This window comes from Lathamus discolor, chromosome 8, assembly GCF_037157495.1.
Source record: "Lathamus discolor isolate bLatDis1 chromosome 8, bLatDis1.hap1, whole genome shotgun sequence".
Taxonomy (NCBI): Eukaryota; Metazoa; Chordata; class Aves; order Psittaciformes; family Psittacidae; genus Lathamus; species Lathamus discolor.
The window spans coordinates 4407716-4431664 of record NC_088891.1 but is presented as its reverse complement, the minus strand read 5'-3'; the positions used below and the strand labels follow the sequence as shown (position 1 = coordinate 4431664).

General features: G+C 41.0%; 1 protein-coding gene across 1 annotated transcript; it reads left to right on the top strand.

Moving 5' to 3' along the window:
- Positions 1 to 527: 527 nt before the first annotated feature.
- SYNM (synemin) lies at positions 528 to 22332 on the top strand. The gene is made up of 4 exons (XM_065688212.1): positions 528 to 1358; positions 6939 to 7063; positions 13542 to 13615; positions 15000 to 22332. Exons 1-4 carry the CDS (start codon positions 573 to 575, stop codon positions 18743 to 18745), a joined length of 4731 nt encoding a protein of 1576 aa, XP_065544284.1. The 5' UTR covers positions 528 to 572; the 3' UTR covers positions 18746 to 22332.
- Positions 22333 to 23949: the final 1617 nt, after the last annotated feature.

The window sequence follows — 23949 nt, the reverse complement described above, 5'->3', positions numbered from 1 at the left end:
GGGACGGTGCAGTACAAGGCAGAGGATAACTGGGCACAGGGATGCGCTGCTGTGGGATAAACCCGGGAAGTGGGAATGCTTTTCAGTGTGCCAAGACTGTACGGAGCCGTGGCACAAGCTGGAGGCATTTCAGTCCTCCCTCAGCTGAACAGAGTCGTTCTAACAGAGGCGTTTGACGCTTTATGTGCACGGTGGCAGCAGCACGTGGATCACAAAGTACCTCACGGGGACTGGAGCTGCGGGTGCCGTGGTGGAGGGCGGCGTGGGCTCGGCCGGCACTGCCGCGGCCGGGGATGGCAGGCGGGCAGGCGCTTCACCAGAGCGGGGCCGGGGCCCCGGGCGAGCCCCAGTGCCTGCGCCGGGCCCCGCTGCCTCCTCGGAGCAGCTCAGAGGGGGCTCAGGAGCCCGGCAGGGGGCGCCGCAGGGCAGCGCCGCGGACACTGGGGCGGGGCCCTGCGCGCCGGGGGCGGGGCCTGTGGGTCCCGGGCCGTGCTGCGCCGGGCGCGGCGGCAGAGTCGGGCGGTGGAAGCGGTTGAGGGGTACGGCGGGCCTGACCCCGCGTCCCGGGCACGATGTGGCGGCGGTGGGAGGCGGGATGGGACGAGAAGAGGGAGCTGCAGGAGCTCAACTCCCGGCTGCGGGTCTTCGTGTCCCGCGTGCGGGAGCTGGAGGAGGAGAACCGCTTTCTGGCGCGGGAGCTGGCGGAGCTGCGGGAGCAGGAGCTGGTCGGGCTGCGGGTGCCCGAGCAGGAGCTGGCCTGGCTGCGGATGCAGCTGGAGGAGCTGAGCAGGGCGAAGCTGGAAGCGGAGCTGGAGCGGGACGGGCTGCGGCGGGAGCTGGAGCAGCTGCAGCTGCTGGGCTCGGAGGTGCTGGCGATGCGGCGGCGCCTGGAGCCCGAGCTGGTCGGGCAGCAGCGGCTGCTGGAGCGGCTGCGGGGAGAGTGCATAGCCCTGGAGGAGCTGCTGCTGCAGCTGCAGGCCGAGCACGGGCACCTGGCGGAGCGGCAGCGGCGGGAGGCGGTGGAGATACGGGAGCTGCGGATGGACTTGGCCGCGCTGCCGCCTCCCTTGTCCGGGCTGAGCCTGGAGGAGCTGGAGGAGACCTACGAGATGCTGCTCAGCCAGAGCTGCCGGGAGACCCTGCTGCGCTACCAGGAGCAGCTCCAGGTGCTGCAGGAGCAGGAGGCGCAGCGGAGCCGGGAGAGCCTGGAGCTGCTGCGGGAGGAGAGCCGGCAGTGCCGGCAGCACCTGGAGGACCTGCACCGCCAGGGCCGGGAGCTGTGCGGGCTCAGAGAGCGGCTGGAGCAGGAGCTGCTGGCCTTGCAGGACCGCCACGGCGCCGAGGTGAAGGAGTATCAGGTGCGTGGTCTCCTCGGGTCGGTCCCCGACCGGTGTCTCCCCGGTCCCGGGCCTGTCCCAGGCCTCTCCAGCCATGCCCACCCCCCGGTGCTTTTTTGGCGCTCCTCTGAAACTTACTCTGCTCTCCCACTCGGGTTTTCCCTCCGGTTCTGGTCCATCGTGAGACATGAACCGGATTTCTCACTACCCTAGCACTCCCATCCTGTAGACTAGCTCCCCTCCCTACTCCGATCTCGTAAATTAGCTCCCATCCCTACTCCAATCCTGTAGACTAGCTCCTCTCTCTACTCCCATCCCATAAATTAGCTCCCCTCCCTACTCCAATCCTGTAAGTTAGCTCCCATCCCTACTCCGATCCCGTAAGTTAGCTCCCATCTCTACTCTGATCCTGTAGACTAGCTCCCATCCCTACTCTGATCCCGTAAATTAGCTCCCATCCCTACTCAGATCCTGTAAATTAGCTCCCATCCCTCCTGTGGGAAGTTTCTCAACCTGAGGGCTCCCACTCGTTCTGTGGTGGGCCAGGGCTTCCACTTTGCCTCCTGGAGAGCCTCAGGCTGGAAGAGCTTGTCACAGATGAGCCCTTCTCTGGTGCCTTTGAGACCCTCTGCTCCATTTGGGAAGAGCTGTGTGCGAGGGGTGGGGATCGAAAGGGAGATGGTGACCCTGAAGGTACCTGCCTGGTGAAAGGTGCTTCCTTCCCGACCTGCCTTCGGCCAGCACCCTAGAGCTTGTGTGTCAGTGCTCCTGCTCGGGTTGGTGTGAGCATTTTGGGGACAGAGCAGTCCCTGGGAGCAGGTGAACCAACTTCTCATGTAATGGGGCACAAAGCTTCTCTTCTGAGACTTGAGGTTGACCTGCCCACCCTCAGAGGAATGGTCCAAGTTTTCTTCGTGCTTTACACTGCTCCTGAGCCTAGGAAAAAGCTTTTGGCCCCAGCATGGTTAAGCAAACTTCTGGTTTAAAGGCAGGAAGAGAAAATGTGTAGTTGTTTAAAGGCAGGAAAACTAGTTTAAAGGCAGCAGGCTCGTTGCTGTGCTACAGGCAGTGAGCAGAGTGGGAATTCCTTGTGATAAAGCTTTAAAGGGTGTAGGTGACAGGTATCTGCTCAAGGTGGATGATTGGTGCTGTTCAACAGAGGGTTTTAGCACCTGTAGCTGAGAATTAGCTGGCTGTCAGAATAATGTTGGGTGAACTGATCAGCAGCTGCTGACACAGCAAAATACCAGCTCATCGTCCTCGGAGTGGAGAGCACGTATTAGATCATCCAGGCCATGGATCGATTTCCTGAGGGCAACACTTCTTTTGTTGTTAGACCTTTTAGTAACACTCTGCTGGAGCCGGGTGTTTGTGGGAGCCTGTGTGCTAATGCTGGCATTGTGTCCAGCAGCAGGGAAAGGACTGGGACCTGTTGCGCTGTGTGTGTCTGGGGTTTGTACGTTGCCAGATTGTTTGCAGGTTGCACAGTTTGCAGATGCTGTGAGCTGAGGCAGGGTAGGTGTGTAAGAAGTAATTGGAAAGACTTTAACTATGTTTTTTTCCTCATTTTTGACAGGACAGTTCTTTCAATTGTGTATGTAAATGTTTCCAAAGCTTGAGAAGATGTTATATATAAACTACTCATTAATTAAATCAATCCATCAGTCAAAGCCAGGTGAAAATGTAAAGAATACAAGAAACCTTTTCTTTTTTTCCCTATTCTTTAAGGCGTCTAAGTTTACATAAATACACATACACGTACTAATATTTAATGTTACTTGGATTTCTAATTTCTGTCCTCCTTGCTGTCTCTATTCAGTTTAAGGGATTTATAATGAAAATGTCATTGACTTTCAATCATCATGGCTCAAACTGAAAACCTTTAAATACAGTGTTAATAGGACCACTTTATATAGCTCCTGTTATATATAACTCGTAACTCCATGCTGCAAGTTTTCTTTTCAAAGTCAGATAGAATGGACGCGTGCAGATACCAAACTCTCACCTCAGCGAGGTGTTTTTGTACCAGTGTGGTGTCTCTGTATCTGGTTGTGTTTTTCAAGACTTGTATTCAGGAGAGCAAGTGGACACAGAACAGCCCATTGCAGCAGTCAGATAATCGAAATCAATGTGTGCCCTTGAATTGTCCTGAATCTCAAAAATAGATTGCTATTTTGATACCAACACAACAAACTTCTATTTTACTCCCACAAGCATCTGGCCTGCTTTGGATTTTACAGGAACAATGACTTCAAATCTTAGTAATACAAAGAAAGAAGTGCTTTGATAGTCAACCTGAAAACATGTGAGCTGTCTGATCTTTTGACTATCTATCTAGATAGTATTTGCATTCTGGTGCAAGTCCTATCATAAGGTTTATAGCTTCCAAGCAGTTTCATATTTAAAATGTTTGGTTTCTGATGAGAAAAGCTTTTTCCACTGGCCAGTCTGCTGTACATGAGAAATAAAATACCTTTTGCTCACATCCAGGAAGAAAACTTACAGGATATGTAGAAGCAGCTATTAGAGGTTTTGTTCTTGTGACGAAAGCTTTTTTTCCTCCCTCATTATTTCTTTTATTAGCTACAGTATGCTCAGCATGGATTTTAAACTACTCTTTAAAGAGCATCTACTTTATGCTTATTTATTGTAAGGTGTCACATAGAAATGATAGGTATGTACAGATTTAAGTCAAGTGATTGTTGTGCATTGCAGCTGCAGTGGCAATTAGATTTATTCATATTTTCCATATATCATCCAGTTGCCTTATATGTCCATCTTTGCCTCCTGCACTGCCCTTATCCTCACTAAAGCTTTCAGCGATGTTAAACAGAAATATGTATTTGGAGTTATAATTTAGCTGAAGGAGGCAAGCTGTAAATCATACATTGCTTGGAAAATTTTCACTGCCATGGATGCTAAAGGGATGAACTCAGTAGGTCTTCTGCTTCCATAATTTTAGCTGTGTGCTTTGACAATACTTATGGAGAAACTCTGTCATTTGAGACAGCCCTGTAGTTTTTGGATGTAAAAAGGTCATGGCTCATCCTGCTGCTTTGAAATGAGGCAGATATTTCACTAATATGGTGGGTTTAGGATCAGCTCCTGTGGCAGTGTTGTGAGCTCCAGAGAAGAAAGCATCTTGTCAAATGAACATGTAATATCAGTATGTCCTGTGCATTTTTTGTACACCAGTTTCTAGCCAGCTAAGTGCAGTGTCAGTTCCTCCCCTGCTGAGCCACTGAGTGAGCTATGGGATCAGTAAATAGTACCAGATGGAAAGGGCTGGAGCCTGGAATACTCTCATTATTCCCTCAGTAGGTGCAGCTTGGACAACCCAAGTAAATTCTTTTCCTCCTACTGCCCTTCTAAAATTTCACACTGCTGCCTGGAAAAGAATATTTGAATGGTGAGAAAATCACTTCTATTCAGTTACTTAGTTCTAGCAGGGCATTGCTATGATTTGGTGGCATGGGATTGATGTGGTTGAGAAACAAATCTTTCCAAGAAAGTCCTGTGTGAAACTAACGCAATTGCAATGCAGGTTACCTTTGGCAAAATGGAAGTTTGTTACTTTGCAGTCTCCCAAACTTTGCTGAAGTGGTTTATGTACTTTTTGGCATGCCTAGAAACAGTACTTGAGACCAGTTGTCCCTCACATTGTGTTTAAGCTTCAGTGGCTGGAGGGCTGGATGACTGGCTGCCTGCCATCTAGTCTATACAATGTCTGCTCCTGTTGGAATGAATTCCTTTGGAACTATTACACAGCTGGCTGGATTCTCTAGCCCCTTATGGTAACCATTGACTCAAACTTTGGGATTCCAAGTGCTCTCCAAATCCAGTGGGTATGACCTAGGTGGCTTTTCAAACCCAGACTACAGATCTTGGGGATAAGGGACTCTTAACACCTTTAGAGGCTGGGCCCACAGGGATACTGTCTTCCTTGTCAGTTGCTGCTTTTGCTTACTCCTCTGGCTTTCTCAACACCCTGTCCATTCTTGCTTGAGGGCCTTTCCCTTTTAAAAGAAGGGCCTGGCACTTTCCTTCTCATCTTGGGATTTTCCATTGTGTCAGTTCTTGAACAGGATTGTTGCTTTAGAGCCGTGAAAGGTCAGTGGTTCTGCTTGCTGCTCTGCGTGGCTGTACAGGATGTTACCTCCACTGCAGTCTGGATGAGGCTGCTGGGTGGCTGAAAGTGCTTTATCAGATGTGGATATGATTTCTTCTGCCATAAAAAAGGGAGTTTTAGGTACATAGAGGAATGTGAGAAAGGTTTGTTGTGTCACAGAAAAGATCAGTATAATCACTGTAATTTAACAACAGCTGTAAATGCAAATGAAGAAATGGATTAATATGAGTTATAAAGAGAGATATATCCACATGTATTGGAAGATACAGCCTCTGCAACAAAACAAAAAACAAATTACTTACAGTGTTTCAGTTAGCATCAACCTGCTGGCTGAGGATTGATCTGGGTTAGTAGATTCTATCCATAGTGAGGAAACTATTAAGAACCACAGTGAACAGCTAATACCAATACTTTTAGTTCTAAGTCTGTACTGAACAAGTTTCTCTTGGTTATCAGGGGAGGCCTTATTTTCTGGAAGATGGCAATTTGCCCTTGGAGGTAACACCAGTGATTAAAGCACTTGCTTTCTGTGGTGCTCTTTTCAAGAGCATGAGAGTCAGTTGTCTTGGTCTAAATCAAATCTTAACGTTGTGTTGCATTAAGTCTTCATTGCTTTTTCTGTTGTGTACAGTTATTCAGTATTTGGTACTTCAGATTATTTCTGTTCATCAGTTCCTTTATCCATTTCCAAAACTGGTTAAGGGAAAGTGGGCAGGCGTTACCTACTATCTCATAAGTGCTCCTGCTCTGAAGTAATTTGTGGGTGTCATGTAAACTATGCTCCTCCCATAGCTACACACACCTGTGAAGGTACGAAGTGTAGTTACCAAGGTGAAGATGAGTAATCCCTTGTACATCTTCAGAGTAGCAGTTAGGGCAAAACTGGGTGGACTACAAAGCAGGTGTCCAAATATTGTGGAGAACTTGGCTCAAAGGAAGCACTGGAGGTTCATCTTTCACCTTCTAGGCACTATGAAATTCTCCAGATGGTAGAATCCGAAATCAGATTTTGACCTACATGTCTGTGGAAATGACAATACCAATAGAGAGAAATAGGCCAGGTTCCCATGGTAAAGCAATTGCTGAAATTCCTGATCTCAAGTACGAACATCTATACTCTTAAAATGACAAAATGAGTCACATTAAAATTGCATATATAAATAAATGTATTTTCCTTGCATGTATACTTAATAATTTTTGTACAGGGCATCTGAATAGGCTTTACTAAAATATGTAACTAGCTTAGTAAGGCATAAAATGAAATCTTAGCATGAAACTCTGCTTCAGTAACCATGTATTTCAGAGTGTACATGGGGAGGTCCTACCTGATTAGTTCTGGGTTTTGAAGTGATAGAACATAGTGATTTCTTGTTCTCTCAGATTACCTTTTTAAATAAAAGGTTTGTTATTAGGCATTCAAGTGCACAGATTTCTATGGTAGCTCAAGACTAAAAATCAATATTTCTGTTTAGAGGATAATCGATGCCCTTGAAGAAGAAAAGCAGTTCCTCACTGCGTCAATCACAGATTACCTGAAGGACTATCAAGAACTACTGCAGGTGAAAACAGGCCTCATCCTTGAAATTGAAACCTACAGGTAAGAATTGCTGTCTCACTAAATTATCTAATCAGAGGATGATTTAAATTGCTCCTTACAGGTTTCAGGAGCCCCAGTCACTCTCTTTGCAGCATTTAAAGTACAGGTGCTCTTAGAGTCTGAGATCAAGACTCCTTGCATGTCTTGTGGTTTGTTAAATAGAGTGAATGGGCTCCTAATATGGGTTTTTAGCTTGCTGTTGGCTTGTTCTGTGACACAGGTCACTATACTATTCTGTGCTTGACTGTGCTGTCTGTGAAAGGAAGATAACACCCCTTCAGAAGGCTGCTAATGCATGTGAAGTTGTCTGAGATCTCTGTGAAAACTGTAAGAATAGTAAAATAACATTATTAGTTAGTAACACTGATAAGAACTGCCAGTGGGCAGAGGTGACTGTAATCTGCTCATTCGAGCAAAACTATCTCTGTTAGTATTTTCTTCTATTCCTCTGTCCCCAGAACAACATGTTCGAGGAGACAAAACGTATAGCTTAACAAATGCTGTGATATAGAAGAAACCTTCTTAGTTCTGGTCAAGTTGATATAATTTGATGTGAATTGTTGAGGCAATATTTGATTACAAGCTGAGGAGCCAGTATCCCTATATTGCAATCAATAAAACATGAGGTAGCATAGTTGCCAGCTGTCAACTTACATGGCACATTTAATTGTTGAAATATGTTGATTAGCGTTCACCTAACTGAATTGTAGTTGTATAACTGAAAATGAGAAGCTTGAAAGAGTAGATTCTGAGTAGCCTGATAACAAGTCAGTGAGAAAAGGATGTCTGTAGTCCATCAAAGAGAAGCAATGGTCTGTTCAAGATGCCTTGAGTATTGTGTGCAATGAGGTACAGACCAAGGCTGGCTTCTGGAGACATACAAGCAGTATGTGGGACAAGTAATTTGCAGTCAGTTGATGAGCAACAATACCTGGGTGTCTGTTGGTGGAGTGGGATCCCTGTGATCCTTGGAAACCCAATAGTATCTGGAGCATTACTAGTAGAAGAGACACTGTGGAAAAGGTAGCCAGTTGTGGTCCTTACTGGTGTGTGTTAATTCTGTTAACTTAGCTAAAATATACCATTCTTTTAATCCTAGCTCTGATGTTGACTTTTACCGTTGTCACTTAAACTTTCTCCCTCAGTTTATTCATCTGCAAAATGGGATTAGCACTTTCACAATGACAGCATTATCAGGATTGTTTTGATGATTAGTATTCATCCAGAAGCAGGCATGATAATGCCCAGTTATTCAGTTGTTTGGACACTGTCTTAGTTAATAAGTGAACCATCATCAGTGCTTCTGCTCTGTAAAACCTTGTAAGCCCATTAAATTCCAGAACTTTTCCAGAAGTTGTATCACCAGTTATCTGAGCACTATTGGTGTGTCTAAAGGTTCCCTGCCGTTCTTAATGAAAGGAGAATGAACAATTCGGCATCAGCTCCAGCATGTGTTTGTTGTCTAGTTAAGAAGCTCCTTAACCTATAGGGTTTCTTCAGCTGATTGTAGTGAATGCCACTTGTATAACTGATTGGGTTGGCAAGCAGACTTCAGTGGACAAATGAGCACCTATCTACTGAAGAAGATGAAAACAGAGAAATGAGTCTTGCTAAGATCAGAGAACATGCTATCTAATGTCTGCAAACAAAGTGATTTTTGAAATACCAGAAGCTAAAAAGGGATTAGCTTGTGTTTTTACTCTTACGGAGTTTTGCCATATCTTCTCTTCTTATTCTCCCATAAGAAAATAATGCCTTCCCCACTGTATGCCTTCATCAGCACTGTTGTGGAGGGAGCCAGTATGGATCCAGTTAGTAAGCTGTCTAGCAAGAGAATTCCAGACGGCTCATCTATGTACTTTTTCACATCGTGTTCCTCTCACAGGTCTTTTTATCTGTGATAACCAGGGCATGTGAAACCAGATCCAGTTTGTTTTCATGAAGGATGCTGGCATATACACTTGCTTATGCATATTGAAAACAAAAAGCACCTATTCACACTTAGTTCAACATCCTGAACTTTCCACTGAGGGGTTTCCATGAGGGCCTTGGCACCATTTTTCCTCCTGGCATTATAGGTTAAGGGTGTGGTATCTGGTCTACTTCTTGGGGCTTTCTTTGTAACTCCCACCCTGTTTTTTCTCTTTGTTTTACAACTACAGATACCGTTTTAAAGCCAGTTCTTTCCATTAGTCAACATTGCTCCTGGACTGGCAAGAGGGATCATTGTTGCAAGGAACACCCTTCCCCAAAGACCACGTGTACTTCCTCTCTGAGTCTGCTCGCTCTTCCTCCTCTGGGATCTGAGGCTCTCTGATATATATATGCCTTACGTGGCTTTATGAAGTTGTATCTCTTGGGAATCTTCATTCCCAATCCTTTTTCACCAGTGTGGAAGTAAATATTTATCAACTGTCTTGCAGTTTTGTTCTGTGTTCTTGGAACCCAGCAAAACTGCAACTACGTAGGCTATTCTGAAGTTTTATTTCCAGAAGGAAGTGGTGCAAGACTTAATTCTAACAGCACATAGAAAAATCTGCCTAGGATCGTAATTACTAACAAGCCTTTCTCCTCAGCTATCAGAAGCTTCTTCTCTTCAAATAGCAGAGGCTGCCCAGAGCTTCTGCCATAGGTTAAGTAGTTTTTCTGCCCTCTCTAAAATATGGTATTGCTGAAGGGTAAAAGATTTTACTTGGAACTCCTAGAGCCATGCCAGTGTTCTGTTCTAGGTTACCACCCTGCATTTTGAAGCTGGGAAGGCTACAAAGCTTTTTGTTTGTTTTGTCTTTTTGCCTGGTCATTGTCAGGATCTTTCAATTCACTTGCCAGGAACACCCTGCAATCCTTCTTCAGTTAGTTTACAATTTGTACAATTCGATATGTCCCATTCCTGTATTTATTTTATTTTGAGACCATTCTGAGTTTTCCACACCCAGGGAATTTAACATGCAGTCAGTTACTTGCTGTTCTTCATACAGTCCTTGTCCTCTCATCTTGAGATGGAAAAAAGATGTGAATGGTCTTGGCCCCTAAAAATTCCACTTCCTGGAGGGCTGTTTTTTGGTACCGCCTTACCAAATCCCCACGATAGAGAGGATGCATTTTTATAACCTGCTGGCTAACAGTCTGTCTGAGATTTTGGGTTTCTGCAGTTGAAACAAAGTCACTGCTATTGTCAATGACCATGATAACATTTGCACTGCATCCTTATAACTTCTTCCCCACCCCAACCAGTTTATTTCATCCACCTGCTTTCATGGACTGGTTATTTCTGTTGTCATCCAGCACACTCTGGGCTTCAGCCTGGCAAGCACGTCACTGCTAACTTTAGATAAGTGACGTTAATGATAAGATGAGCTAAAGGTGTAGTTGGAACGAGCAACGCTTACACACATTGTGTTCACACTTGGTTTATGTCATTTGGGATCCAATTTCCAGGAAGTAGCTGATGTGGTCATTTTCTAGAAATGCTGCTTGGAGGAGTGCTTTTTGTTACTACTGTGTGTTCTTAAGGGTTAACAGAGTTGAAAGAAACACCCTATTCTTCAGGCAGTTTAAAAGCTGTCCTCGTTGCAAAGAGGTTATAGTTTAAATGAGTAGTATTAGGAAAGGATGTAGATGAACAGAGAAGCAAAATTACTTGTGTGAACTGAAGCTATGGTCAAGCTGAGGAAGATAACCAGAATTTACTGGCTTCCAGACCAGTGTTCAGCACATTAAGTTTATTAAGCCAAAGTCAGTTTAACATTTTCTTGCTTATCTGATAAGCTTGAGGGCATGCATATTTACACAGATTTACTGTTTGGTTTTATAGATGTTTCATGAAGCTTTGCCTTTCATTTTCAAGTACATCGTATTTTCAGTAGTAATATTTCAGATCCAGCTTTTCTGTTTGCTTTTGCCCTTTGCCATATACAGTTACCTCTTGGAGCTTATTTTTAGTGACTTCATACGTTGCTGCAGCAACTGAACAACTGTTGTTTTAACAGCAGCCAGAAATCCTTAGTCAAACTACCCACATTCCTGGTTTCCTTCGTCATGGTTAACAGTTTCTTTACCAGCACCTTGATATGTTTTGCAGTGTCACCACCAGCTTCTTTAGAGGGTCTCTATTGGAGCTGTTAGTTTGGCACTCAGTAGCTTCATCAGATCAGATATTTGGTCTGGGAAACATTGTCTGTATGTGGTGAAGTCATCTAATTCCTATAAAGCCTCTCTTAATATGGAGGAAGATAAATTGCTTTTGATTTGGGTTTTTTTTTTTTTTTACTAACAAAATAGAAGGTGTCCATCTGAGCCTGTTTTAAGGGGGAAAGTGACCTGTAAATATATTAGGTAATTCTAATCTGACTTTTCTTCTGAATCCAGGCAAATCCATGATTGCAAAGAACCTTACTAATAATATTTTGCTGATGTAGCATTATCTTACTGAATCTAGAGGCAGTCAAAACCCAAGAGGCATTAAGTGTCCAAAGCCATGTGAAGTGTGAAGCCTACAGTTGGCATTTCAAGCGCCTGCTTTGTTAATTTTGACAGAAATGCCCAGCGAATGTGTTTTATACCACAATCCTAAATTGCTTTTAACTCCTCCCCTCCAGGGAGTCAGAAGCCTTGGCTATCATAATCTTCCAGCTTTACTCATGACAACTTTAATGCTGCAGCTGTATGTTATCAGTGCAGAACATCTGTCATTTCCAAGACTAGAAATGATGAAAGGAGTACCTCACTAGTTGAAATGAATATGAAAACACCAAAGTTTCTGTACTGATTATAGTGTTCTGTTGTGTATTGAGTCTGCCATAGAATTTCCAGGCTGTTGCACCAGAATGCTGCAGTTGAGCACTCTTCTTGGGGGGAATAATGTAGCTTGAGGCCCTGCAAAAGCATATGGACAGCAAGAGGGAAGGAAAGCACAGAAAGACTTCCAGAGAAATTTTCAGGAATTCTGGGGCTCAGTCTTATGGAGAACCATCTCTAAACTTGTAGGACTGAACAAGATCACCCTAATACTTACTTTTTGTATTTGGTATATGGAAGAAGCCAACAATTTTGTTCGGTTTTTAAAGCAGTTGAGTAATTCTAGAGAATGCACTTAATCTTTTTCCCTCCCAAGAGGACAGAAGTATGCTGTGTGCCTGTTGGAATATTCTTAGTGGAAAGCAATTACTCCTGAAAGTATTTTGCCCCACAGTTATGCTAATTTCTGTGAGAAATGCACATATGGAGTCCTTTCCACCACTGCAGAAAGGACAGCATGTAGGGTAGTAACCTTATTCAGGAGTAGGGTAAGCTTGTGGCTGCTGTTAGATGGGTCTTGAGGAAGTATGGTCCTTGTACTTCCATGCTATCAGGAAGAGAGTTTGGCATAAAGGAAGGATAGCCAGTGTTCTCTTGCTATCAGCTGGGTACCATGTCTCCAAGAACAGCTAATGTGTATCACCAGCATAGAAAAGGCAACTCAAAGTGTCTCCATTCTGTATGTCAGCACACCAAGAACAGTAGTAGACAAAATGATGAAGAGCATTATTAACAGTTATTGCCAGCTTCTGCTGTTTGTTTGTAGCAATATAATTTCCAGAAGGTAAAGGTAAGGGAACTGGTGTCCTGTCCATTTCTGAGCAATTGCTGCTGCACTACCATGATGTCTTGGTTGGTTAACAAGAGGAAGCCTTGACCACAGTTGTCCTGTGGAACTGGACTACAGAAGTTATTACGGAGTCATTGCAAAAAGGATGAATGGAAGGCTGAGGAACAGAGGGGAAACCAAGCAGTGTCACAAGGGATTTTTCTAGTATGTTTCTAATTTCTGACTGAATAGGAACTAAGAATAGTTATTTTAATACTGTAAATTGTTTCCTCTTGCACTAGCCAGCGTTTGACAGTAGAAGTAATATTTTCCTTCAGTTTTCATTTGAAAAGGATAAACATACCAATCCTGGATATAACAGTCCCCTCATATATGACACTGCAAGGACATCTTTGGTACTGTATTACCAGCAGGAATGTTGCTGACTATTTACTTGCAAATATTCTTTTCAATTCTGTCTTTACTTTATAAACCATCTCCATGTGTTTCTCCAAGAAAGCTTTACTGAATATCTGTCAGTTTTCTCCTAACTCTTTTATAAGATCATCATTCTGGAAAACTTGGCTAGCTTGTATGATTCCATAGCGGAAATCAGTGGATCTTTCCATGTCAGGAAGCAGTTTGTTGGCTTATGTGGGAGAATTCATCCAAAACTGTATTGTGGCTGCTGCTGTCAGATCATTGCATTGTCTCATGACCTGGACTCTGCAAACTATGAGTCTGGAAGATGCTGAGGATTTTTCATTCCCAGTAACAAAAACATGGGGTGTGAAAAAACACTCGGGATCTGACCCAACTGCAGGATAATTGTTTCAGTTTCTAAGACTTTGAAATGTTAAATGTAATTATTCTTCCCAACATTTTAATGGAATGCATTTTTGTGTTTTGCAGAGCTTTGTTAGAAGGGGAGAGCAACCAGTGGATTATCACATGGAGAGAGCAGTATGGAGGGAAATTGCCTCAAGGTAAAAATTGAATGTTATAAAATGGATGTTGAATTAAATATAACTGCAAACTATTGTATTTAAGTATTCCTGAAGAATACTTTTTATGAGTGTGTTGCAAAGTGAATATTGGTTTTGAGTTTTAGTATTTTAAATCAGCATAGTGCTATACTATATGAGAATTCATAAAATTGTGACTCAAATGGAGGAGGAAAATAGGGAGTGGTGTTTAATAGCTCTAACAGTGCAAGAGCTTTTTGATACCCATAGTTCTTAGGAGAGCTCTGAAGTATAAAGCAAGAGGTATCTAACAAAACATGTAGTTAAAACCACAAAGTTCATCATCATGAGGCACATGAGGGTTAAAAAGTGTAGGTGGGTTTAAAGAGAAATTTTAGCAGAGTAATGAAAGAAAAATCCAAGACTTACTAAACATAAAGATACCATTTCTGTCTTAGGAGCTGCAAATCTCTGGAGGCTGTGAGAGTATACCAGGGAAGTATCTCTATCTACTTGCCCTGTCCTTACACACTTCCCTATGTATCTACTTCTGGTCACTGTACACAGGATACTAGATAAGATGGACCTTCGATCTGACTGCTATGGCCACTGTTATTAGTAACAGAATTAGTCTCCATAATATTCCTGGGTTTATCAACGTGTGGTGTTAAAATCATTGGGCTATCATAGACAGTAGTCCCATAAGAGATGTGAAGGCTGTGCCTGCAGTAGTGAATTAAACAGACTAGGGCCTAGGCTGAAATGCTCACATAGAGTTGCTCATGCTGTTAAATTGTTAGCACTGTCCCTGGCAGTTTTGGTCTGGACTAGCAAGTACTTTTGCAAACACAGCTCAGGCACTTTTGGTGGTACCAGAGTAGGACACACTACCAAAAATCAGAGGAGATGTGAGTGGCTTCTTAGGATTTGGAGATTTGAGTTGTGTAGTACTGGTTGGTCTTGGAGTCCATCAGTGATTCCCGGCACATGTTACTGAATTGTATAGATTGGTGTACTTCATTGTAGCTTGTGGCTATCATGGGTTGTAGCTGTGTTTTCATTTTCTAGTACGTGGTGTTAATTCTCAATAGGAGTTGAGAAGCTTCAGGCCACTTTGACTAATGAAACAAAAACCCAAGCCTAGGATATTAGCATAATTTATTTATGATTTATTATGTCTACAGACATGAAAGTGACCTCTTTTAATAAGAAGAAAAACCAAATGATGGTAAAATAAAGACTGAGATCACAGTGCAATCTAAAGTTCAAGAAAACACAGATATTTAAATGCATGTTTTCTTTCAAAAATGTAGTATAAAATTTCTCAGTTCATGCCCTCTGTTCTGTATCATTTTAGATACAAGCCATTATTTTAATGTTTGGTTACTTATGCTCTTTTTTGCAGATATTATAAACACTTCTTATAACTACACTGATATTTACTCTACTTATCAAGAAAAGAATAGAAATAAAGCTTCACCAGCTCTCAGGATCACTGATACAAGACACAGGATGCCAGTGACAAATACCAGCAGCTCTGCACGTTATTCAGCTCGGTCAACACAGGCTGGATCACAGACAACAGCTAGTGGAAGGGGTTTTGGAAGAGATGTACTTGGTTCAGTATATCGCCCTTCAACAACTCTTAGAAAAGATGAAAGGATTTTAACAGACCACAAAGAATTAAGAACATTTACTCCAGCTTACAGTAGCTGGAAAACCACTGAAATGCAGCATAAGACAATTCCTGACAGAAAGAAAACGGAAGTTACAACTTCATCCACAGTATCTTTTTCAAAATCAGCACATACTGAAAGATCAGACAAGGACCACAAGCCTGACACAAAGCCCGGGACTACTGAAAATTTAAGAACAAAACCAAGCTTCACTAGATTCCCAATGTATGAGCTGGATACCAATTATAAACCATCTAAATATGAAGAAACCATAACTGAAACTTGGACCACACGAAAAGAAAACAGAGGAAGCGGCAAACCAACTGAAGATAAATCTCTGCTGAAAGAAAAAGATAAGCCAGAGAAACAAACAAAGGAGGAAGAAAGGAAAACAGATAAGAAATCCTTTAAAGAAGAACGAAGTGTTGATTTTGGAAGGAAAATGCAGGAGAAAACATATATCCGTGAGGAAGTAATTAACCAAAAGTTAACAGGGAGTGATATTTCTAATGCAAGAACTTTGAAAAGCGAATCAATCAAAAAGGATATAAATGCAGCTTCAGAATCGAGAAGCAAAGGAGTCATTGAGATACCTATCACTATTGAAAAGCCTGCTCCCGACAAAGAATCTCCCAGTAATAAAGAAATAAGGTTAAAAGGTATTAAAACATCCATAGGAAGAGAAACAGATGAGCATGTAACTAAGCCTGCTGAAATTCACCAAGTGAGGATTTCAGAAGCAGAATCCAGTCTGAAAGATGAAGAGCAAGTGAGTGACAGAAGTCATAAAACGGGATCTCTGTCAACTGAAAATATAGCAGAGAATATTGTTGCTGACATTCTTAAAAGTTTTACACATTCTTCTAGTTCACAAGTATCTACAGACACAAAAGTGACCTATTTTAATAAGAAAGAAGAACCAGATGATGGGAAAATAAAGACTGAGATCACAGTGCAATCTCAAGTTCAAGAAAACATAGATATTTCTGGTGAAGCTGATGTAGGAGGTCTATCAAACCAGGATGTTAGGAAAGTGGTTCGAGAGGGTGTTCAGGGAGCTCCTTCCAAAAAGGAGATAGAAGATATAGTACATCATGGCCTGAAAGGCAACGAAGGCAGAAAGAATGTGTCTGTTAATGTTGAGATTGTAGAGGAGCCACTAGATTATGCCACTGACGAAAGGGCTGATTTTTCCACACCTTTTGAAGTAGAGGAAGTGGAAGATACATTCCCCGAGAGGGATAGGCGTTACGGTGAGGAGGAGCAAAGCATAACGTTCACATATGAAGACGTTAAAAAGAAGAAACCACGCCATGAGAGTTTCACTCATGTGGAAGAAGTAACTGAGGAAGATGACTCACCTACTGAACAAAAATATTTTGTGTCTGTTCCTGATGATCATCCCATTATTAATGAAAAAGACGATGACTCAGTATATGGGCAAATACATATAGAAGAAGAATCAACTATTAAGTATTCTTGGCAAGATGAATTTTTACAAGGCACACAAAGTAAGAGAGATGGTGTAAGCTCTCCAGAAGAAACATATCAGGTGATAGGGGAGGAAGCAAGTGCCCATATTTTAAAAGAGCATCCTGAAGCTGAAACTTCCCATGTAGAATCCATGGTTATTGAAAAAGAAATTAAAATTCCCCATGAATTTCAGACTTCAATAAAAGGGCTTTTATCAAAGGAAACAAAGGACCCTAAACTACAGTTGAAGGAAGCTTTGGAGCAGTTAGAGGGCAGTCTCCCAGACAGTGTGAAAGAGGAGCTATCTGCATTAACAAAAGAAAGTCAAGCTGACTCCAGTAGCTTAGAGTTCGATATCAAAAAAGTTGATCAAAAGGAGGATGCTGGCGTGGTGACTATTGTTGCTGAAGTCAATGTATCACAGACCCTTAATACTGACGAATTCGATGCAGCTCAGCTTGATGAAGTAATTGCAAGTGAGAAGGAGAAGGCAACACTGCATTCCCTGAGAAAAGAGAGTTCGGAGAGAGTTGTTGATGGTGGAAGCAATATAGAAGTAGATGGTGACAAATACACTCCTTTGGCTGATCAAGAAATCTACAACTCCTCCACAGTGAGGAGAACTGGTAGCACAGGGTATCATACCACTGAAGAAGTTATTTATGACGGTTCAGTTTTTGAAGCTTCAGATTTTGGAGAAGTCTCTCACTCACCACAATCTACTGATGAGACCAACACTATAAGGCGTATTAGGATTGGTCCAACAGAAGTTCAGAGATTTGAGCAGATCGTGCATGAAGGGCCTGGTGCTGAAACAATGGAGATTAGTGCTTCAGAAGATGTTGTTCAGACAGAAGGATCGTCAGAGTTCAGCCGATCTGTGAGGCATTTTAAGCTGGGTCCTAAAGAAATCCAAACCACAGAAGAAGTAATTTATTCAGGCCCGATTTCTACTACAGAAGAAATAATTTATACAGGCCCTATTTCTACAACTGCAGAAGAGATTGATTCTGGAAATCTTTCGCAGTTTTCAAGAGATTTCAACAGGTCCACAAGACACGTCACAGTAGGATCAAGGCAAGTAACTGAAGAAGTATCTTTTGAAGGGCCTGTTTCAGACTCTCTGGAGCTCAACAGCTCAGGTAACATTTCTCAGACAGAAGGGTCTGGGAACTCCAGCAAATCAATAATGCACTTCAGATCAGGTCCAAAAGAGAGTCACACTGAGCAAGTTATCTTTGAAGGACCAATCTCCGGTAAAGTGGAGGTCAGTGACACTAGAGGCTTCTCACAGACAGAAAGTTCAGTCAGACATATTCAGTTGGGTCCCCAAGAGTTTATGACAGCTGAAAAAATTATCTACCATGGGCCCGTCTCTGAGCACACAGAAGTCTGTGAAGTGGAAGACCAGACTCTTTCAGGAGGCTCAGTAAAGCATTATAGAGTAGGTCAAGTGGGAGTTAAAACCACTGAACGAATCATCTATCAAGGCTCCCTTTCTGAAACTCCACAGCTCATTTACCAAGAAGGACATCTTTCAGAGAATGAAGGGAGCTCAGATACCAGTAGATCTTACAGGCATGTTAAAATAACTCCTGTAGGAACTCACACTGAGGAAATAATCTTCACAAGACCTACTTCTGAAACAACAGAAGACCTTTCACAAACAGAAGAGTCATCTGAGAGCAGTAGGTCTGTAAAACATATTAAAGTAGGATCCAAGGAAACATCTTATACTTTTCAAATGGATGTTTCCAATATGGGTGGAATATCTATCATAAAAAGTGGAGAACAGCAAGGAACAATGCTCGTATCCAATAACCAAGATCCTTCTGTTAGTCAGTCACAGATGGTAGAGAATGAAAATAATGAGTTTGATAAAACTGTGCAATTGCAAAGAATGGTAGACCAAAGGTCTGTTATTTCTGATGAAAAGAAAATTGCTCTTCTCTATCTGGACCATGAGGAGGAAGATGATGATAATGATGGACAGTGGTTCTGAAAGGACTCTTTAACGAAATCTAGTTGGTAACTTGTTTATACATTTTTTTTATTATCCATTTTCTTCTAAAAAGAGGAAGAAAGGGATGGGGAAACACTCAAACTAGTCAGATAATTGACAGTGGATGGAAATATTGAATCTAAGCCTTTACCTATTCCGCACACTTTTTATTTTGGGGAGAAATCATGTTATTAGTATGTTTTCCTCAGAGATCCATGTCCAATAATTTCAGATGTTTCCACCCATAGAAACAGGAATTTGCTACTAAGGAATTCAAATGATTATATTTTGTTTGTTTTTATAGGATGTCAACTAATAAGTGTGTACTTCAATAGGTCTTTTAAACTTAAAAAAAAAACAAATACTGTATTGTACTTGGTTACTAAAATAATCAGCAATTCTATTTAAATCTCAAGCTACTAACCACAGATATAACAGAATGTAAGACTAATGAGCTGGCAGGTAGCTGACTTTCAGTTCTGTTTCTGTCTATTTACATGCAATACCTAATGAAAACATTTTAAGATACAGTTATTACAGCTATGAAAACTAAATAGGATTCTGTAGGATCAAACTGAGCATAGCAGGAATTGACAAAAATATATTTGTGTAAAAAGAATGCAGTGCAAAAGACAGAACATTGAAACAAGGATTCCTCACAGTATTCCTTGTGAGAAATAGTGATTTTTATGGTTAGAAAGTAGTACATTTTAGTATCTTTAAAAGAAACGATAAAGTAACTTCAGTGGCTACGACATGAATAACATCAACTTACGTTATAGATACTAGGTATTGCTAAAGGTAAGCATGAAGTCAAGCATTACATAATGCCTAATTTCTTCACACAGTGAAATTAGCTGATACGTGTTCTGTTCTTGTAAAAAGAACTTAAAAACTTGTAAAAATGGCATTGATGACACTTAGGATCATGGTGTGTGGAGGCCTTCCCACACAATCCTTTCTTTGTTTACAAATGAGAAGATGCCCTTTTCAATTGCTAGCCCTGCAAATCCAACCTGAGATTGGAGTTTTCCTTTTTTTCTTTCTTCTTTTTTTTTTTTTTTTTTTTCTGGTGGTAACATTTGCTTCAGGGCGAAGTTTCTACTTAAATAATTGAAAATAAGCTAATTTCATGTGGATTGCATATTGGTTAAATGAAGGACATAATTTAACTTTACAGTTATAATTCAGTGACTTCAAAGTCCACATCAGAAACCAGCACCACTAACTGTACTAAACTGTGCAGTGCTAGCAGAAGCAAAAATAGCAGCCAAAATATTTTTGTTACTGGGGTAAGAAGATACCATACTGGACACAGAGGAGACACAGGATCCACAAATGAGAAGCTGCTATTTTTACATGCACACCCACCCCCACACGCACATTCACTTGCTCACCCTCACACCTTCTCTGCAGAGCAGAAGCACACCTGTATCTGGATGGCTGTGTTGTGCCAGGCCGGTGGTTGCTGTCTCAGATTAGGGTTTTTTTTTCCTGTGGTTATGTAGGAATAGTTTTGTGTGTGCTAATCTATATTAGAATCCAGTTAAACTATCTTACTCTGCCATGTCTAGTCACTTTTCAGATTCCTTACTATTAACAGAAGCTAGGTTTTCCAAAACTGACTGCTGCTTTATAATATGAATGTAAATGCAAAGCTGAAGAGAAGCTCCATGCTGACTGACATATCATGCTGTTCCAGATATGGGACAGTTTAATTGTTGTGTGCCTTAGTTACTAAGTTTGAAACGGTATAAAACTATTAACGTTCCAAAGATTAACTCTTAAGGCTTGTCTGTGCTGCAAACTTTTGTCTGTTTTCCTTCTTTTGTTTGTGTGAGTACCAGTGTGCTCAGGATTGGATGTTTTTCAGTCATGTCATGTGAAATTATTTGTTGAAATTGGAAACATAACTAACAGCTGGAAAATGAACAGGAAACTGAGTTGTGTAGAAGCACTACAGGCATGTATGCTGAGCTTAGTGATGCTTTTCAATGTGGAATGGACACTATTCAAAATTATTCATATGTGCTCAAAAAAATGTTTTGCTTCCACTTACAAATAGGGTGTAATTCATTGTAGCATTTCTAGTATCATCCTATACTTCTGTTTCCTTAGCTGACCCTATGATTTGAAAGACAGACACATCTATTTTAATAATTGTGTATAAGTCAGAATTTTCCAGCTAGATACCTAACTGGAAGCAATCAGATTCTGTGCTTCAAGTATTAAATAGTTGCGTAAAGGGTGAAGGAAGGTCTGTAATAAGCAAGAGTTAAAAATCAGTATTAGTTTTCTTGAAGTTTTATTCTTAGCTGAAACTTATTCTTCCTCTTTAAAACAGACAGAAGAATATCTGTAAAAAATTTATTTTGTAACCATCAAGAAGCTACTTGAAAGGTCAAACCTTGTTATTGATACCTTGTGGAATCTTTGACTGACATGCTCCATAGGAACAACTCCACCAAAACTCTTATGTTTATTTTCACCTGCTCAGAGGATTACAATGTCAGGTGAAGAAATAAACCAGTAAGGAGCAAGTGAATCACAGAAGGTAGAAGGAGGAGGGGAAAAAAACCCAAAATAAATCAGTATTGTTTCTAGTAAGGCCACAACATCTCTCTAAAAAATCCTTTACACATCAGTATCAGAGGTAGTAGGTTATACCAAGTTATATTTTGAATGTCTGGAGTGGAAAAGTTGTTCTGTGTGCTTTAGTTCTATTTAAGATTAGGTTTTTTATTAACTGTTGGAAAGTTATTGTACAGGAAATGTGCGTTAGCATGACATTTAAAGATATGCACAGTTCCATTGCACGAATACTTTCAGGCTGTGAAGACAAAGATATCCCATGTAAAAAGGGCTTAAGTTTTAAAAATATTTGTGTAAGCAGCCCATTAACGTGAGATGTTTTGACATAATGATTTTGGATAATGTTACCTTCAGGCAACAAAGTGTAGTTAGGTGGACAGTTGCATCCTTCAGGCCTGATGGTTGCATTTGCAGAAGCAGGGCTGTAGGTACATGCATTACTAGTAAGAGTAAATATGACTTACTTGTCTGATGTACTAACTCACCTTGTACAATGACTTTCTGCATCAGTATTATAACCTGTGGCTGATATAACCTCGGTCAGCATGCACTTCTGAAGCTTTGTCATGTAAGTTGTGCTTTTCATTAAATACAAATAAGAACTTTACTGCTGAGTTTGGATTAAACAAAATGCTTTAAAAATATAATTAATAATTTGAAAATATAAATATCAACTATATATTTATATGCCAATATAGATCAGAAGTGGGGCACTGTTTTCCAAATGTGTAAACCACTGGTCTAGAAAGCAAATATTAGCATAGAATATAAAGGAAGATGTGTGAAAGAGAGAATTCTGGATTGACTGATGTTTGTGAATAGCAGGTGTTTAAAAAGACAGTAAGAATGTTGAAACTGGTTTGTTTACGTCAGCTGTGTGAAACTTTGCAGGCAGCTTGTGTTTTGGTCATTTGCAATGAACCTGCATTTTTGTGGTGGTATAAGCTTTGTGATTTTACACTTTTTCACTCTTGAGTATTAAACAATCAAAATCAGTGCAGATGTTTCTCTTTCTTCCTGTCTAATGTTTTTAAGGCTGCATTGACAAAGAGAAAGCACTTCATGTCTATAAATATCTTGCGCTAAGGGCTCTCAGACTGATGAGTTAATTTTGGTTCAAAGAATGAACATAATTTTTCATTCCGACAAAGACTTACCTCTTTCACTTTGATAACAGAAATGATGGCAAAACATAGCTTAGTCATTACTGCAACTACACACAACATGGGTGGACAAGTAGTGGTTCAACAGCAGGTAGTGGGAGAGGCATAGTATAAAACAACACAGAAGGTGAACTCCTGGAGTTGCCAGCATCAGTCATCCTCGGATCCTGACATTTGACCAACGTAAGTCTTTACTTTTACCATCTTTTAGCAAAGCTTTTCATGCATGTTTAGACATTTAATGGAAAAGGATATATTTTTTAAAAATGGTATCTGTCTATATTGGGAAGTTTATTTTTCCTTTTAATCACATAGTTTATCTGCAATGAAGAATCAGTCATATCAAGCCTTTAACAGTTTTTTCTTGATCAAAGAAATGGGTCATAATCAGATTTTTTGTGTGTGAAAGAGTGAGACTTTCTGAAGAGATCATCCATTTTTAATACACCAAGGAAAAACAGTTCTCCATTTCTTACAGAATAGGGAAAAACAGTATCTGAAGTAACTAAATCACAGCATATTCTGAGGATGGTTAAATGATCAGCAAAATAGTTTCCACTGAAACTGGCCTCTGTCAGAAAAATATGTTTTCAGCCTTCATCTACTAAGTGGAGTAGTATTGCTGTTTAATCTATCTGTGGTGAAGATCTGATTTCTCTGAAACTTGAAGCGTGTCTCTGAATAGTAAGGAATGGGACTTGCAGTGGGTTGGTGTTTAATATACTGTTGAAGATTTTTTTCCCTCAGTTTCCTGGGTTTGACACACTTGTCAGCTGTGATAAATTTTTAATGAAAATATGGGGGACTCTCAATGTTAAATTCTAGAAAGGAGTGCTTAAAAATAAATGGGGGGGAAAGGGTGTTTATTCATACTACAGGTTTTTCAAAGGTAAACTTTTTTTTCCTGATGTGTCCCTGCAACCAAATGTGAGCAAAATAGGCAAAAATGTGCCCAATAAACAAGAATAAGCTTTTCTTAAGCTAGGAAAACCTCTGTTTTTTGAAAGATGTTATCTCCATCTATTAGGTTATTACAAACCACTAGTATTGCTTTTGGGTTTAATTTCCAAATCGTGTTGTGAAGTTGGTGTGGCAGAAATTTACAGCTGGAATCAAGCCTAATTTGTTCACCTACAGACCCTTTTTCAAGTAAGAAAGTTAAGAGACACTGAAATCTAACATCCTGGCTAGAATTTGCTTTGGATTTTTTAAACCTCATAGGAAAAGCAATATATTTTAATGAAAATGCTTCTGACAGGCTAAAATTTCTACTTCTGTGATTCATTCTACACTAAAATATTTACCTCAAATAGATTAGAAAACTAAAATCTAGACGTATACAAGAACTTAAGTTGATTTGTAGTCCACAAGCAGATATGGCTGCCTGGATTTTGACTTTATTTTACTTTTTGTACTGAATTTCACTGAGTTTTCTGTTTTTGCTTAAGG